Here is a 17,611-nt window from a genome sequence, read left to right as displayed (position 1 = left end):
TTACTATGGAAGAAAACAAACTGGTCCAAACATGGGTTCATCCTACAAGACATTGGTTATTTGTAATATGCAAAATTCTTGTCTTCTTTAATTTGAAAGAATGTGTCTTTCATATTTAATCTGACCATCACTGCTAGAGTTTTGTGTTTTGTAATAAAGGTGATTCAGGAGGACTAGATTACAAATTTGAGGATTTGTGATTACACTTTATTCTGGTGTGTTTTTTATAGTAACTTTCTTTTTCTAATGTATATGAAAAACATGATTTTATATTCACATATAGTTATGTGTGGATTTTTATGTTGTAGTTGCCTTTGCTATTGTTTTATTTTGAGAACAGCTCTATATACAAAAGCTGACATTTGAATCACCCCTGAATGACTACCAGACACCCCCCGAATAACAGTTTCCGTGTACCTTAGTCATCATCACAGAATATTGTGATCTTCCTGTCCAGAACTAATCGGATTCTTATTTTTCTGTCTTCTACAGTGTTGAGAGCACAGCCCTGAGACTGATCACAGCTCTTGGTAGTTCAGAGGTGCAGCCACAGTTTACTCGCTTCTTGAATGATCCAAAAACCGTTTTGTCAGCGGAGTCTGAGGAGCTTAATAGGGCTTTGATATTGACGATTGCAAGAGCCACACATGTCACAGGTATTGATCAGTCCAGCAAAAATATCTTCTGCTATCCGATTTTACTATATGCATGTGGTATGTATGCTAATAAGATCATTGTTCATGTAAATGTAAAATTGTTTTAAAAAAGGTCTCGGTTCAGTAGCCAAGACATTTGGTTTACATTGGTCTTGTTTTTTACCTATTGTTTTACTATTGCGGCAAGCCAGGGAGTGGGAATTCCCTCTCCATATAACCCAGTAGCATATAGTAATATTAACTTTTATGAATTTATACATGGCTATTAAACCTTATTTTACTAATTGCAAACCTTTTTTCACCTCTTAATTTTGTTTTAGATTTCTTCACAGGCTCGGATTCGATCCAGGGCACATGGTGCAAAGACATTCTGCAAACCATCATTAACTTCACACCTCATAACTGGGCCTTGCACACATTAAGCTGCTTCCCAGCGCCGCTGCAGGTAATTGTATATATATAGTGCAGTGTTCAGCCACTAGAGGGAACCTCAAAACTGGTCTTTTTTTTTTTTTCCTTTGTCAAAACCCTGCGTTTTTAATGTCCATTTTTTGCTGTATATAACATATGACACATAGACATAGTTTGGGGACAACAATGTGGCTTAAGGATTCAGTCTGAGAATTGTATTGATGGTTACCCCAAGATTTATATAAATTGTCAACAATTCAGGGACATTATGTATAATGTGTGTACGTAAACAACATTTTCCTGATTTGTCTTTCATATGGTGATATTTTTCCACCCGGTAGGCGGGAGAATGTTTCTATGCCGATGGGCAGCCCTTCTACATTACATGAAATAAATCTGAGTGATTACCTATAACACCATTAGCACGATGCTCAGGAGATACATAGCTGACCATCCAAGCCCACTTTGCCAACTTCATAGCTGCCGCTCAAGAGATTATCCTCTTATCCAACTGTATACACTAAATATGTGTTACTGTGTTGTGCAGGCATTCTTCAAACAGAACAACGTCCCTCAAGAAAGTCGCTTCAACCTAAAGAAGAACGTAGAAGAGGAATACAGGAAGTGGAAGTCCATGACCAATGAAAATGACATCATTACACACTTTTCCCTACAAGGATCACCCCCACTCTTTCTCTGCCTTCTCTGGAAAATGCTGTTGGAAACTGACCAAATCAACCAGATTGGTTACAGGTGAATATATATATATTTTTCCCCAGTTCCTTTATTTAGTTTCTCACCAAAAATGTGGTTAGATGTAAAAAATGTGTAATGAAGATATTGGCTTTTATGACATTGCATTCTAAATACACTGCTCAAAATAATAAAGGGAACACTTAAACACAATGTAACTCAGTCAATCACACTTCTGTGAAATCACACTGTCCACTCAGGAAGCAACACTGATGGACAATCAATTTCACATGCTGTTGTGCAAATGGAACAGACAACAGGTAGGAAGTATAGGCAATTAGCAAGACGCCCCCAATAATGGAGTGGTTCTGCAGGTGGTGACCACAGACCACTTCTCAGTTCGTATGCTTCCTGGCTGATGTTTTGGTCACTTTTGAATGCTGGCAGTGCTTTCACTCTAGTGGTAGCATGAGACGGAGTCTACAACCCACACAAGTGGCTCAGGTAGTGCAACTCATCCAGGATGGCACATCAATGCGAGCTGTGGCAAGAAGGTTTGTTGTGTCTGTCAGCGTAGTCTCCAGAGCATGGAGGCGCTACCAGGAAACAGGCCAGTGCATCAGGAGACGTGGAGAAGGCCGTAGGAGGGCAACAACCCAGCAGCAGGACCGCTACCTCCGCCTTTGTGCAAGGAGGAGCAGGAGGAGCACTGCCAGAGCCCTGCAAAATGACCTCCAGCAGGCCACAAATGTGCATGTGTCCACTCAAACGGTCAGAAACAGACTCCATGAGGGTGGTATGAGGGCCCGACGTCCACAGGTGGGGGTTGTGCTTACAGCCCAACACCGTGCAGGACGTTTGGCATTTGCCAGAGAACACCAGGATTGGCATATTCGCCACTGGCGCCCTGTGCTCTTCAAAGATGAAAGCAGGTTCACACTGAGCACATGTGACAGAGTCTGGAGACGCCGTGGAGAACGATCTGCTGCCTGCAACATCCTCCAGCATGACCGGTTTGGCGGTGGGTCAGTAATGGTTTGGGGTGGCATTTCTTTGGGGGGCCGCACAGCCCTCAATGTGCTTGCCAGAGGTAGCCTGACTGCTATTAGGTACCGAGATGAGATCCTCAGACCCCTTGTGAGACCATATGCTGGTGCGGTTGGCCCTGGGTTCCTCCTAATGCAAGACGATGCTAGACCTCATGTGGCTGGAGTGTGTCAGCAGTTCCTGCAAGAGGAAGGCATTGATGCTATGGACTGGCCCGCCCGTTCCCCAGACCTGAATCCGATTGAGCACATCTGGGACATCATGTTTCGCTCCATCCACCAACGCCACGTTGCACCACAGACTGTCCAGGAGTTGGCGGATGCTTTAGTCCAGGTCTGGGAGGACATCCCTCAGGAGACCATCCGCAACCTCATCAGGAGCATGCCCAGGGGTTGTAGGGAGGTCATACGGGCACGTGGAGGCCACACACACTACTGAGCCTCATTGTGACTTGTTTTAAGGACATTACCTCAAAGTTGGATCAGCCTGTAGTGTGGTTTTCCATTTTGATTTTGAGTGTGACTCCATATCCAGACCTCCATGGGTTGATAAATTTGATTTCCATTGAGGATTTTTGTGTGATTTTGTTGTCAGCACATTCAACTATCTATTCAGATCTAGGATGTGTAATCTTAGTGTTCCCTTTATTATTTTGAGCAGTGTACATATAGACATTAATATGTAGTTGGTCCCCACCTTTACAGCTATAACAGCTTCCATTCTTCTAGGAAGGCTTTCCACAAGATCTTGGAGTGTTTCTGTGGGAATTTTTGCCTGTTCATCCAGTAGAGAATTTGTGCGGTCAGGCACTGACTATTGGACTAGAAGCCTGATTCGCAATCTTTATTCTCGTTCATCCCAAAGGGTGTTCGATGGGGTTTGAGGTCAGGGCTGTGTGCGGGCCAGTCAAGTTCTTCCACACCAAATGTATCCAAAACCGTATTTATGGACCTTGCACTGGGGCACAATCATGCTGGAATAGAACACAACCTTCCCAAAACTGTTCCCACAAAGTTGGAAGCATAGCATTGTCCAACATTGTCCCCTTCAGCATACCAAGACATTTTGGACTGCCTGGCTATGCTCAAACAAAGCCACGTTTATACGTTAAGAGCGTTTTTACCACATGTTTATAATGGTTCCTAATCCATTAGCAGTGTTCTTATAATTTCATATATGAAGATGTAAAAAAATATAGAAATATTTTGTTTAATTGTTCCACTCTTAGATCATTGCTTCAAATTTTCTAATCCTTTGTCAATATGTTTGAACTGCATTCACACTGTTTTGACAAAATAGTATGTATTCTGGATTGTACAAGAGTTTGTCATGTGTTGCCATTTTTAAGTATTTTTGTATTTTTAATGCATGTTGGAGTCCATTTTAAATTAACTCCAAAGCATTTTACAGCATGCTAAATGGAGCATGCTTTCTTTAGTTACTGGAGCTAGACCTCAATACCATCAGCGGTACCATCTATGTAACTGAAGTGCAGTCTATAGCATACATCTGATTGGCTGGTTTGACTCCAGTTCATTTCCGCTCCCATCCACTAGAAAGGGGGTTCTACTGAGCATGTGCAAGAAGTATATAGAGTTATGTTCCCTGCTTTCAGGCAGCTGGGGTGGTTAAATGAGGTTTATTTTCTCATGCCAACTAAAGAATGCCTACACTGGAGATGTTTGCGAAATGGATTCCATTATATACTTATTCCATTGACCACTTAATGGATGTGGAGGTTGCCATCATAGTATGTTATGTGAAGGGTCCCTTTTCCTCAGTGGCGTCTCCAGCTTTCATATTTAGGGGGGCACATGGGAGGCCAGGGACCAAAGTAGGGGGCCGATTATAAAACTGTATATATATATATATACATACATACACACACACGTTAGACGTGCATTTTTAACTACATAATATGTACTTAGTTATTTTTCATTCTTTAATATTAGCCCGTGCTGACAATATATATATATATATATATATATATATATATATATATATATATATATATATATATATATATAAATATTAGACCCTGCTGCCGATATATAGAAATATTAACACCTGCTGCGGATATATATTGATATTAGCCCCTGCTGCCGATTATATATTATTAGTCCCTGCAGCCAATATATATAAATATTAGCCCCTGCTGCTAATATGAATATAAATACTAGAACCTGCTGCCAAATAAATATTATTAGCCCCTGCTGCCAATATATGTTAATATTAGCCCCCTGCTGCCAATATATATTAATATTAGACCCTGCTTCCAATATATAAATAAATATTAGCCCCTGGTGCCAAAACATATATAAATATTAGACCCTGTTGCCAATATATTTTATAGTGAAAAAATTGGACCCTACCCAAGCATTTCCTTGGGCCCCGCTCAGCGCTCCCTTGCATGCAATCACTCCCTCCGCTACCACACCAAAAAAAAATATTTGCCACACTGACTGCAGATCAGGGGAAGACTGTTAGAGTCAGTCCTGCACCGAGAGGTCCTCTCCCCTGTAATCATCCCCAGAGTCTCTTTGTCCCCTCATTCACTAAACCATACCGCTCTTTTACTTACACTCTGTAGTTCAGGTATAGATCAAATAAACAACACATGGAAACAGCACATGCAACTGAATAAGATTAAAAAAAAACCTTGTATTTGCAGGTATACATAAATAATGTATGGAAACATAGCATTGCAGGAATAAACCAACAGAACACACAAACCCAGCATTGCATGTATAGATCAACTGGAAATCACATCTAAATTCAGCACTGAAGATATAGATCAAATAAACAACACATGGAAACAGCACTCCAGGTATTGATCAACTGAATAAGACATACAAATCCTATATTTGCAGGCAAACATAAATAATGTATGGAAACATAACCAATACAGATCAACAGAATAACACAAAACCCAGCTTTGCAGGTATATATCAATTGGAAATTACATATAAACTCTACATTAAAAGGTATAAACCCCCCTAAATTACAGGCATAGGTCACTGGTCGCACACCCCAAAGCCAACCCTGGCGTCCACATTGCCCACATAGAACCTGACCAGCACCTAAATTACACATACATGCTGGGCTGTCGCCAAACAGCCCAGCATGAGTCAACATTGTCCCCAAACAGCTGAACGTACGCCATGTTTGTCCCATAAACACACTACCTGTGCCATCTTTGTCCCCAGTGCTTAAACACCCTGCTTATACCATCTTTGCTTTTTTGACAAATCAATAATACACCTATGATTCACACAAACACTTTTACAGTCACTCACTAATTCACTTTCATTCAATCATTTTATTCTTTCACACAAATTATTTACACATATTCATTAATGCATCCACACATTAATCCATTCATTCTCTCTCTCATTCTGACTCTTTATTTAAATATTCTTGCTTCTCCCTATCTTTCCCCTCTCCCTCCCTCCCTCCCTCCCTCCCTATCTACCCCCTCTTCCTCCCTATCTAGGGAATTTTGAGTGTACTTCTAAGAATTTAGAGTTTGTATGACCTGCACTAAGGGCAGGGGAGGGCTGGCAGCCTAAGGTCTGGGGGGAAAGTCTAGTCAACTGGCCCATTGCGGCATCAAAGCGGGTGCAAGCGACATTGAAAGCGGCCGCCGTGCGGCAGTCACTCCACCAGCGCCTAATGAAATTAAAGCAGCCGGCGTGCACGCACCTCGCCGCCCGATGGCCGTGCCTCAGCTCTTCATCCCACCCCTTTTAAGACATGGGACGAAGAGCACAGCCATTGGGTCTGACTGCTGCACGATGCAGGGGCGTACCTAGAGTATTTGGCACCTGTGGCAGATCCTGTATGTGGCACCCCCCCACACACACTTTAAAACTGCTTAGTTTCTATGGTTAGGCAAACATTGACAGGGGTACAGCATAATTGTTATAATTATATACATAGGGATTACGCTGTACCACCGTCAATGTGTGCCTATACATTGTGCCAGACACTGACAATACTGCAGTACAACCCCTATCACTATATACTAAGCCAAACATTGATGTGGTGTAGGCCTACCACGTCAGTGACTGGCTTAGTATATAGTAGGGATGCACCGAAATGAAAATTCTGGACTGAAACTGAAAATTCAGCATTCACTTTCAAATACTTTATTAAAAGTAACACCAAAATTAGACAAAAAAATCAATAACAATAAATGTTATATATATATATATATATATATATATATATATATATATATAACAACAATCACAATCCTATCATGCTCAGGTTCTAGCATGTGCTGGCTGACTTAGCATGATATGAGTGTGATTGCTGTTTGCAATTATATATATATATATTAATACTGTTATTGAATTATTCTGTCCAATAAAAGTGTTAACACACCAAAGTTGGACCAAAAAATAATTGATGACAGTAATCACACTCCTATCATGCCTAGGCAGCCACTACATGCTGGAATCTGGGAATGAAAGGAATGTGATTACAGCCTCCCTATGCCATGCTATCCCCCCACACTTACACATCCATGTATCTAAAACCCTCATTCAGCATAACACCCATCACTCTCACACACTCACTAATCCACTCTCCCTGAATCTTGTCCTACCTTTCCTCTGTCACTGTCACTTTTCCTCCTCCTCTTCGTTCTTTCTCTTCTTCTTCTTCTGGGTCCTGTCCTTCCTGTGCACTGAGCGCGGAAGACGTTGGGCGTGGCTTCAGTGTTGCCACAGTTGCCGCGCACATTGTTTCTGGAGGCGTGGTGGCACCCCTCAGATGAGCGGCAGCCGTGGCGAACCGCCCCCCCCCCCCCCCCCCGCGCCAGGTACGTTACTGGCACGATGGCCGCATTTAATCCCGCTCGCAGCCGCTTAGTTTTGAACTTTGCGGCTGCGTTGAATGCTCGTCTTCCAGCCCGCCCCTGTCTTGGTCTATGAAAAAAAAAATAGGCCATGCCCCCCCCCCCCCGCTGACGCCACTGCTTTTCCTCCTCATGCACCACTCTCAGCCGATTCTTTATGGCAATCTTAATGAACCCGTGGTCATATAATGAAAATCCTTTATAGTCTTTCATGAGTTAAATGGTCCCTCTAGGTGATTCAGATGTGCCATTGTTTACCACAGAGCAGTATGATAAGGAGTCCGGATGCGCTAGTATACTGGGCTAGAAAAACAAGTACAACACATTCACATGGCAAATATGTAGGTGTCCAAAAACATTATACATATCTGGAAGCTGTTTTCGTTTGGTTTTTAATTCCATTTGAGGTTTTCAATTATTTGCAAAGGTGGGGTATTTGTTTTCTGTCTACAATGCTGTGTGAGTCCATTTGAAACTGACATTATTTCTCTTTCTCAACGGTTCTAGAGTTCTAGAGAGAATTGGGGCCAGAGCACTGGTTGCTCATGTCAGAACATTTGCTGATTTTCTTGTGTATGAATTCTCTACCTCCGCTGGAGGCCAACAGCTCAATAAGTGCATAGAGATGCTCAATGACATGGTGTGGAAGTATAACATCGTAACTCTGGACAGACTGATCTTGTGCTTGGTAAAAATTTTACTTTGTATTTTCTTTCTCTGTACCCATTGCTAAAAATAATTGCAAAGCGTACACTTTCAACATACAAGGAACATTGGCAACTTCTACATACTTTTCTGTATTGTTTGAATATGGGCTATATATAACCCCATATATAAGGACAGTGCAGTTTAGCATTACAGCAATTTCCAGTAGCTTATTGTTAGTTTTTTTTCTTCCTCAATTTATTCACCATTACAATTCATAGCTATGTGTTTGTACATATCCGCTATTCCAATTGACCTGCTGAATTCTGAGGTTCAGCAAGCTATCTGGTCTCCGATGTTTCCTTTTGATGGACTTTGATCATTGGCTACCAAAATATTTATAGAGTAAACTAACCAAATGTTCACATTGCTGACAACAATAACTGGCATCAACTGCTACTGCATTAATTAACTCGTTTGTTTTGAGACAGTTGGCACAATTGGGTAATGCATTTCGATTGCACATAATACTAAACATCTGCTGACATTATCCAAATGCCAGTGATGTGACACGTGTGCAGGTAGGAGAAATGTCCATCTCATTGTAAATCAATACTATAAATATTGAATATAATGCACACTTGTATATGATGCGTATACAGTGTATGTATTTGTTTAAAGCACACATTCACTATTTGAATGTGCTTTACAGAGAAAATGTGCACATAATGTATTGCTTTTAAGACCTAGCTTAATAACATCACGTATGGTATGGCATGCAAACTCCTTTAATGGAACAGTGCTAACATCAGACCTGCTGTGTATGAAATGTTCTTCCTATAGGCCATGCGCAGCCATGAAGGGAATGAAGCCCAGGTGTGCTACTTCATAATTCAGTTGCTTCTGCTGAAACCGAATGACTTCAGAAACCGAGTGAGTGATTTTGTGAAAGAGAATTCTCCAGAGCACTGGCTGCAGAATGACTGGCATACCAAGCACATGAGTTACCACAAGGTACTGTATCCAACAGCAGGGATGGAAGTGTGCATCCGAACGTAAAGGTTTTATTGTTACTGTGTGAAGTATCTCTGTGTCATTTTCCAGGTGCCACTAAAAGGGCATGTTATCCAGAGATGAGCATTATTTAGTGCCTGCCTTAAGGCCTGTGCTAATTAAAGTGCCACCCGGCTCATGCCACGGCAAAACAGAAAACACGCAGCTTTGGGTATCTAAAACTTCACCAGTCTCCCTGGCAGTAGTCTGCTTTCAGATGAGATGGGTGTTTGCAACCCATTAGTGTAAACAGTGACTGTAGTTTTTTGCAAACATAAATGTTATATTGAAGCAAAGAACTAAGTGGGATTAATAGTAAGCAACAACGGTGGGGACATCTGATTTGCAATCTAAAGCTCACAAGGATTGGATATGGTATGTACTAAGGAGAAGAGAGCTGGAAATAGGGAGAACCAACGGGAGAAATGGAAAGAATGGCAGGTGGCTCATCCTGAGCAACAAGCATGTCATACCCATTAGGAGAGGAGAGTGGAGGGAATGATCTTTATGAGCATTCTGGTGCTAATGATTTGAATGTCTTGTAAGGAACAACCAAGGACAGCATGAGCTTTGAGTGTAGCCACACAGTCTTTTACTGGGTATCCTCACACAGTGTATTGGTTGCTATAATGGCCGCAGCGAAAAAAGATTTGTTGAAAGACAGCATGTGAAACAGGTGTGATATGCCTCCTTTTGAACTGTTGATTTCATTTTCTTTTTTTCTTGTTTTATTAATATTTGCATTGTTCAAGGAAATACCAAATATACAGTTGAATACACACACAAATGTCTCTTGTTCTTCCAGAAATATCCAGAAAAACTGTACTTTGAAGGCCTGGCTGAGCAAGTGAACCCTCCTGTGCAGATCCAGCCCCAGTACCTGCCCATCTATTTTGGAAACGTGTGCCTTCGCTTCTTGCCAGTGTTTGATATCGTCATTCACAGGTTTCTAGAGCTTCATCCGGTTTCAAAGTCTCTTGAAACTTTGCTTGATCATCTCGGAGGGTTATACAAGTTTCATGGTGTGTATCAACTTTGCGTTGTCAGAAGTATAAGGGTCAAGGAGTCCTTTATAATGCATCTGGCATATGGCTAAATTATCTTGAACTTTTACTTAGATTCTGTTTATTGTGTAGAAGCACCGGTCTTCTAGCCTACCCATTCATCCACTCCCTGTCTTTTTTTTTTTTTTAAACACAAAGTACTCTACAACTTTTAGGCACGCAACATAAATGATGGCAGATAACACATATTTTAGAAGTCGTGGTAATCCTATTACTAAAACAACCACATACATTGCTCACTTAGTTATTCTAACATATTTTTATATTTAACTATTTCCATGATCTTTTAGATCGTCCTGTCACCTATCTGTACAACACACTCCACTACTATGAGATGCAACTTCGGGATCGGACATATTTGAAACGCAAGCTTGTGCACTCGATAATTGGATCTCTGAAAGACAACAGGCCTCAAGGATGGTGCTTGAGTGAGACATACCTGAAGTGTGGGATGAATGCCCGAGAAGATAACCCTTGGATCCCTGATGACACTTATTATTGCAAGCTGATTGGCCGACTGGTTGACAATATCCTTTGCCTGTTGCATTGGTGTTTAGTGTTTTTCTTGGCGATGATCAGTAGCTATATGTAATCATATAGGAAACATGTATGTATAAGGGCTAGTATAATATTATAGTCATTGCATTAAAAACTATTTGTTACTATTAAGTAGTCCCTTAACTAATTTTTTTACCGATGGCTGGAAAATCCCCTGGGCCATTTCCAAACTGTGACTGGAGGTTCAATGAATTTCCTAATCCAGCCGCTCATGCACTACATGTCACCTGTGTTGAACTGATGGCGTTAACTGTGCCGGGTAAAGAAGTTGGAAATGCGCTGCTAAATGTGGTGCTAAAAAGGTAAGTATGTGTCTGTTTAATGTGTGCCCTCTTAACAGACTCACCTCTATGGCGGGGTCAAGAGGAAGCTTGAGTTTAGTGGAAGCAAGTAGAAATGTGGAAAATAAAGAGCACCAGAAAAGTACAACTGCGCAGCGCTTAACTACTAAATGTTAGGGATATTAATGAGACAAAATAGGCAAAACCAATATTTTATCACATACGCAAAATAACGACGCTATCAAATATTGTAGTACCACATCCACAATATGAATTTAAGGAGATACCCTATATTTTATCTCCGATCCTAAATTCTTTCAGATCGCCGAAAATTATAATTCAAATTAGATAGATATCACCACGATAGTCAATAAAAATATTTATTTATTGTGAATACAATTTATAAAATCTATGTATGAGTCACACAGTGCATAATATAAAACACAAAGTTCTTAAAACATGTCAAAATTGAATCAATTTAAATACAATATATTATCGATAGTTATCAATATGAATTAGTACTATATGAGTCTAACACACAATTAATTTCCAGTCCACTCAGCAACCAAAAATTTATAATAATCAGGGCAGTAATAAAGATATCACTATCTCTCTTATATTAGTTTAACTAATATGACAAATTAAAAACTAATTTAATAATGTCTACGAGTATTAGTGAAATTTCTAATAGATGCAAATGATGTCAAACTTCATCTATAGGTAAAAATACCTTTTCATTATTGTTATTTTCACGGGTTATAAGCTGCAGTCTCACAAGCCGCCATATACAATAATGCAATATAGTACTTCCCAGAAACAGGGAATTCTATACGAAGAAGACAAAATTCATCTCTATTCAGAATAATAAAACAATTATAATTACCACCACTTGTTGCTGTTGTCCAACTGGTCCTTGTAGAAATTAATCCAGGTTCATTGGCAAGAAATTAAGTGGAAAAGAAAATAACTTTCTACCAGTTATATAGGTTAGAACTCAAAGTAACTCCAAGAGTGAAATATGGTGCCAGAATCTTAAGATTCCAATTCTCTGGGGTAAATTTGGTGAATAAGTCCGTCCGGGTCTGTCTGTTTCAGGGTGCGATTTTTTTTTTTAAGGTCCGTTCTTTTTTTTTGTAATTATCCAAGACATAAGCTTAAAAACAGAGCTTATTATCATAGCCTCCACCTCTTGATTGGAATTCTCCAATCATAACGGTGGGTTTTACCCATTAAAATTAGGATTTCTACTCATATTTACACCGTTGTAATTTCTTAATTTACCTGTGAGAGACGCTCTGGTCTAAGAATTAACTTAAAGCCATTACATATGTGTTTGGAATTTATCCTTGGTTACCCTAATCGCCAGGTGTTACCTCCTAGATAGTAACTCAGGCCTTGGTAGTCTTACCATGTATCCCCCATTCCAAGTTACATTTCTAAAGATATGCAGCGTCTACTCCTTAACTTTCTCATGGAAGATAACATTAATTGTATCATATATACGCTGAAACATCATTATACATGAATACTCCTTTGTTCTCTATTATAGAGGGAACAAGGACAAAAAGAAATCATCACTACATGATTAAGTAAAATAAAATGGCTCTGACTCCATTTTGTGTTCATGTAAAGTACAGAATATATGGAATACATGTTTTCTATCATAAAATATCTGACATAAACCTTTTTGTGTGTATTGACAGCTGGCTTTGTAGTATAGCCTGATCAAAGAGAATATTGGGTTGCATGTTCGTGTTACGTGTTGTGTTGTTGTCGTGTTATGTAATTTGTTGATGCCACAGCCATATTGTACACATCCTAATCATTATTATATCATTATATTTTTTATTTTTTACAGTCAGCCGCTGGTGCCAAGGGAGAATATCACTGCATGGATGAATGCTATTGGACTAATCATTACAGCTTTACCTGTGAGTTAGACCAATTGAGTTGGCATAGGCTAGTAGAAAGATGGATTAACCTTAAAAAAAAATGTCACGTATCTCTATTTTACCTGGTTTTCTCTCATAATACTTATTTGGCCTATGCTCAGTTGCCATTTTATCAGGAGAATACTACCAAATGGTGTTGTCCATTTCTTTAACTATATTTATTCTACTTGTTTATATTTGAAAGTATAAATATGTTTTTTTTATGTTTTCCAGGAACCATATTGGATAGTTCTGCATGATCGGATTGTTAGTGTTCTCAACAGTCCGAGTCTAACATCAGAGACTGAATGGGTTGGCTACCCCTTCCAACTCTTTGATTTTACAGCTTGTCATAAAGCGTACTCTGAGATGAACTGCAGCTACACTCTGGCTTTGGCACATGCTGTCTGGCACCATTCAAGCATCGGCCAGTTGTCCCTCATTCCAAAGTAAGTTTTTTACTCCTCTAATTTTCTTTATTATAATTTGAATTGATGCTAAGTGTAAACAGTTTTATTAAGAAAAATCTTTACTTCTGGGGATATTTTTCAACAATATGATATTGTTTACTTTATAGGTTCCTTCCTGAGGTCCTTATACCAATTGTAAAAACAGAGTACCAGTTGCTTTATGTATACCATCTGGTAGGACCTTTCCTTCAAAGGTTCCAGCAAGAACGGACCAGGTGCATGATAGAGGTAAACAAATTCATTAATTATGAATTGTTAAAAAAACAAAACAAATGCATTTTAAAGGGAGAGCAAGTGATTCTTTCTATTTGTGTGTTGCGATATAGTGTATGATTTATGCATGTTGAGTGTGCCAGACCTTACTTGGATTGATTTGAGAAAAACTTGTCACTAAGAACCCAGACACATATATTTCTGTATATTGTGATACATAGTCTGTAGGGAAGGGAAATGCTCAGTTGTGCTGGGTGGTAAATAACCATTTTCTAGGGGTTCCAAGAGAAATGGAAGGTTTAGCATGTTTGTTTTAAAATCAGCAAAATGGTGAACAGCTCTGCCAATACTAGACATCAGTTGCGACTTAACTTATCCAGAATGCTAACCTCAGTAAGAATAAAGCTGATATTCACAAAGCTTTTTTGTATTATAACTCAGACAAGATCCATCCAACAGAACAGAATTCAAACCCTATTAATTATAGACAGTTTTATGGATAAACCATAAAGAATCCTGGACCCTGGCTAATTTCCTTATACCAACCTCCCATTAACCCTGTATAGCTATGCTATATGACCAAAAGTATGTGGACTCCATCACACTCGACCACAGGCATTTATGTGGATGTGCCTTCTTTGCAACCACTTTTCTACAAGATTTTTGGTGTGCCTGTGGGAACTTGTGCCCATTTAAGCAAAATATGTTTTGTGAGGTCAGGAGATTGTTGGACAAGAAGGCCTGGCTTTCAATCAGCATTCCAACTGATCCCAAAGGTGTCAAGGCCCCAGTGGGGTTAATGTCAGACCTCTGTGCAGCCCACTTGAGTTCCTCCACACCAAACTTGTCAAGCAATGTCTATGTGGACTTTCCTTTGCACACAAGTCATACAGAAACAGGAAAGGGCCTTCACCAACCTGGGGCCACAAAGTTGGATGCATACAATTGTCTATAATGGCTTTGTCAATATCCTTCAGTGGAACTAAGGGGCTTAAAATTAACAGCAGCCAACACCATTATCCCTCCTTCACCAAACTTTAGTTTGCATTCTGGTAGGTAATGTTCTACTGGCATCCGCAAAACCCAAATTTGTCCACAAAACTTCCAGATAGCTTTATAGTGAGCATAGTGATCTTTGCCTTGGTAGGTACACTAGCTGCTCAGCAATGAAAACCCATTTATTAAAGCCCCTAATGTACATTGTTTGTGATGATGGTGGTTTTAGGGGCGGTTTGGAATTGCTAGTGAGAAGAGGACACCCGATTTGACGCACTGCAGTGGTCTGAGTATGTGTGGCCTACCTTTTCGTGGCTGAGCTGCTGGTACTCCAGGCGACTTGTGGGAAATGGTTATACCTATGACAGTGCCGCATTTAAAGCTCTTCAGTAGTACTATAGATGACATACCTATGTTCTTGAATTTATACACCTGTTAGCAATGAGTATGGCTGAAGCATTTTACTGATTTACAATTTAAATTCTAAATGCCTGTTTATCACATGATTCTGTGACGAAAACCCTGGGGTTTTTTATTTACTGTCGATGCCGTGTGTGTGTATTTTAGATTGGTGTGGCGTTTTATGAAATGCTTTTAAACGTGGATCAGTGCAGTACCCATTTAAACTTCATGGACCCCATCTGTGACTTCCTGTATCACATGAAGTATATGTTTACTGGAGACAGTGTGAAAGACCAGGCAAGTGAACAATTATTTTTATCACCTGTAACACTCAAGCTTTTGTAAGGTGCTAGCCTTGTAGCTGCTGGCTCTTTCTGGGTTTTGCGGACTTAAAAAAAAAAACCAAAACAGATAATGCTGTATTCCTGGTTTCTCTGCAGCTTGCAATGATGAATTTAATTCTTAGTTCTTAATTACTATTTTTTAGTTGGAAGATGTTTTCAGTGCACCAGTTGTGCTGCATACTGCATAACACAATGTTCTTTACTTGTGGTACTTTATCAAATTGTAATACATATTTATTTGCATTTCAGGTAGAGAAAATCATTTGTAACCTGAGGCCTGCTTTACAGCTACGTCTGCGATTCATAACCCACATCAGCAAGCAAGAGCCAGTTGCTGCTCCTCCACCTCCTGTTAACAGTGGTTCCCCAGCCCCTCAGGCCAGTCAGGTGCCTGTCAATGTTACCTTACCAGTAACTCAGTAAAAGCCTGTCAACTGGCTTATGATGATTTCCAGTAAACTGCTGCAGAGACTGAAAAAAAGGGGAATGTTACAATTAACTTCACAACAAATGGACTGCAAACATGAAATACACTTTTCAAAAATGTATCTAAACCTACCCCAAAGATTTTTGGCATGTTAACTATAAACGTTCTCTTCTACATCGCTGCCGTGTTATTATACAGCCCTAAATTATGCTTTACAAAAAATGTAGAAGGCTTCCTGAAAAAGAATTAGAATTAGAGTCCAAGTAAAAAAAACCTGCCAAACTGGAAATTTGTCTACAAAAAAACCAAACAACCTGTACATGTACCCTAAATTACAACACATGTTGTGCAGTGGGGTTTTATATGTAATCTTTGCGTCTTTTCTGCATTCTCTGAGAAGATTATTCAGAAATGTGTACATATTTTCCTATTTTTTTCGTTTGATTGTTTTAGAAGGCCTTTAAAACGGATATCTTTTTTTTTTTTTTTTTTTAATAAAAACAAAAATGTGAGATTTAAAATTTGCAATAGATATGTGTGCGTCTAATTTAGTTTGAAAAATCTTTAGTTCCCTTAACCCTCATGGGATTAATTTCACAATGATGAAAACAACTCCTGTTGTCCATTGACATTTTTCTCTTTACAATATAATCATCTTTACTCCAGGTATGGGGCTGGACCTATTTCCCGAGGTGGCCGCGGAGGGGTTGGTCGGGATCCGGGCATACCTCACATCAAATGGTCTGAAGCCTTTAGGGGACTTGGTATCCTCGGGCCCACCTACACCCCTCAAGTGGTTCCGATACGCCCAATTGTGTAACTTTTTTTGGTTGCTAGTAGAGATCTCACTAAATTTGAAACGCTAGGCACTTATGACAAACCCCCAGCTCGTGGCATCTCCCTACTGTATGGCCTGCTACTTTCGGCTCTATATCCTGCCCTCCCACCCCATGTGGGCAAATGGGAAACATAATTACGAATAGACCTCACAGAGGAGCAGTGGGAAAAGATCTGTGTTCTCACTCACTGCTGCTCTCTCAGTAATAGAGACCAGGACAGGTCTATATAACCCTAACGTGACAGATGAATGTTGGAGGCGTGGAGCGTCACCATGTTCTCTATTGCACCTTTGGTGGTCCTGCCCTCATGATTCCTTTTTGGAGTGCCATCCACTCTCATGTCCAGACTCTTACTGACAAATTGGTGCCCTTCTGACTTGTATGGAACCACATGCTGTGGTGTTTCTCAGACCTATCGGTTGCAAAGTATATGAGCTCCTCAAGGACTCTTTTCCGCTCCATCCTTCGGATCCACTCCCGAATTGGGGGTGGTTGGATCACCCCAATGTAAGGGAATCGGAGCTTTCACAGCGATGATATATAAACAAGGTGACTCCTAAGAGGTATACCATGAGAAAAGGTGCTAGAACAGTGGTTCTCAACCCGTGCATCCTCAGGACCCACATTTGTCTTTGGTCATTAAGTCGTGACCCAAAAATAATTTCATTTCCGAAACATTATATTTTATTCCATAAAACAACCTTTTTAACCCCTTCGTGA

At 40.0% G+C, this 17,611-nt stretch overlaps 1 protein-coding gene across 7 annotated transcripts in view; it reads left to right on the top strand.

Annotated features, from left to right (window-relative positions):
• MED23 (mediator complex subunit 23) overlaps window positions 1-16,048 on the top strand; it is a 33,880-nt gene extending 17,832 nt beyond the window's left edge. For 4 of the 7 annotated variants that reach the window (XM_089496247.1, XM_089496242.1, XM_089496245.1 and 1 more), the window contains 13 exons: window positions 493-656; window positions 977-1,101; window positions 1,615-1,820; window positions 8,176-8,356; window positions 9,157-9,327; window positions 10,172-10,388; window positions 10,721-10,957; window positions 11,125-11,290; window positions 13,128-13,200; window positions 13,435-13,649; window positions 13,778-13,898; window positions 15,447-15,578; window positions 15,875-16,048. In XM_089496247.1, coding sequence (XP_089352373.1) covers window positions 493-656; window positions 977-1,101; window positions 1,615-1,820; window positions 8,176-8,356; window positions 9,157-9,327; window positions 10,172-10,388; window positions 10,721-10,957; window positions 11,125-11,290; window positions 13,128-13,200; window positions 13,435-13,649; window positions 13,778-13,898; window positions 15,447-15,578; window positions 15,875-16,048 — 2,182 coding nt within the window. The remainder of the gene's footprint in view (window positions 1-492; window positions 657-976; window positions 1,102-1,614; window positions 1,821-8,175; window positions 8,357-9,156; window positions 9,328-10,171; window positions 10,389-10,720; window positions 10,958-11,124; window positions 11,291-13,127; window positions 13,201-13,434; window positions 13,650-13,777; window positions 13,899-15,446; window positions 15,579-15,874) is intronic. The other 3 variants (XM_089496243.1, XM_089496246.1, XM_089496248.1) reach the window with 3 other exon arrangements.
• Window positions 16,049-17,611: the final 1,563 nt, after the last annotated feature.

This window comes from Sceloporus occidentalis, unplaced genomic scaffold (assembly GCF_023333645.1).
Source record: "Sceloporus occidentalis isolate IW3139 unplaced genomic scaffold, rSceOcc1.0.p SCAF_88, whole genome shotgun sequence".
NCBI classification, from domain to species: domain Eukaryota; kingdom Metazoa; phylum Chordata; class Lepidosauria; order Squamata; family Phrynosomatidae; genus Sceloporus; species Sceloporus occidentalis.
Note: the sequence above shows the minus strand (reverse complement) of the source record. Positions and strands in the feature narration are given on the sequence as shown.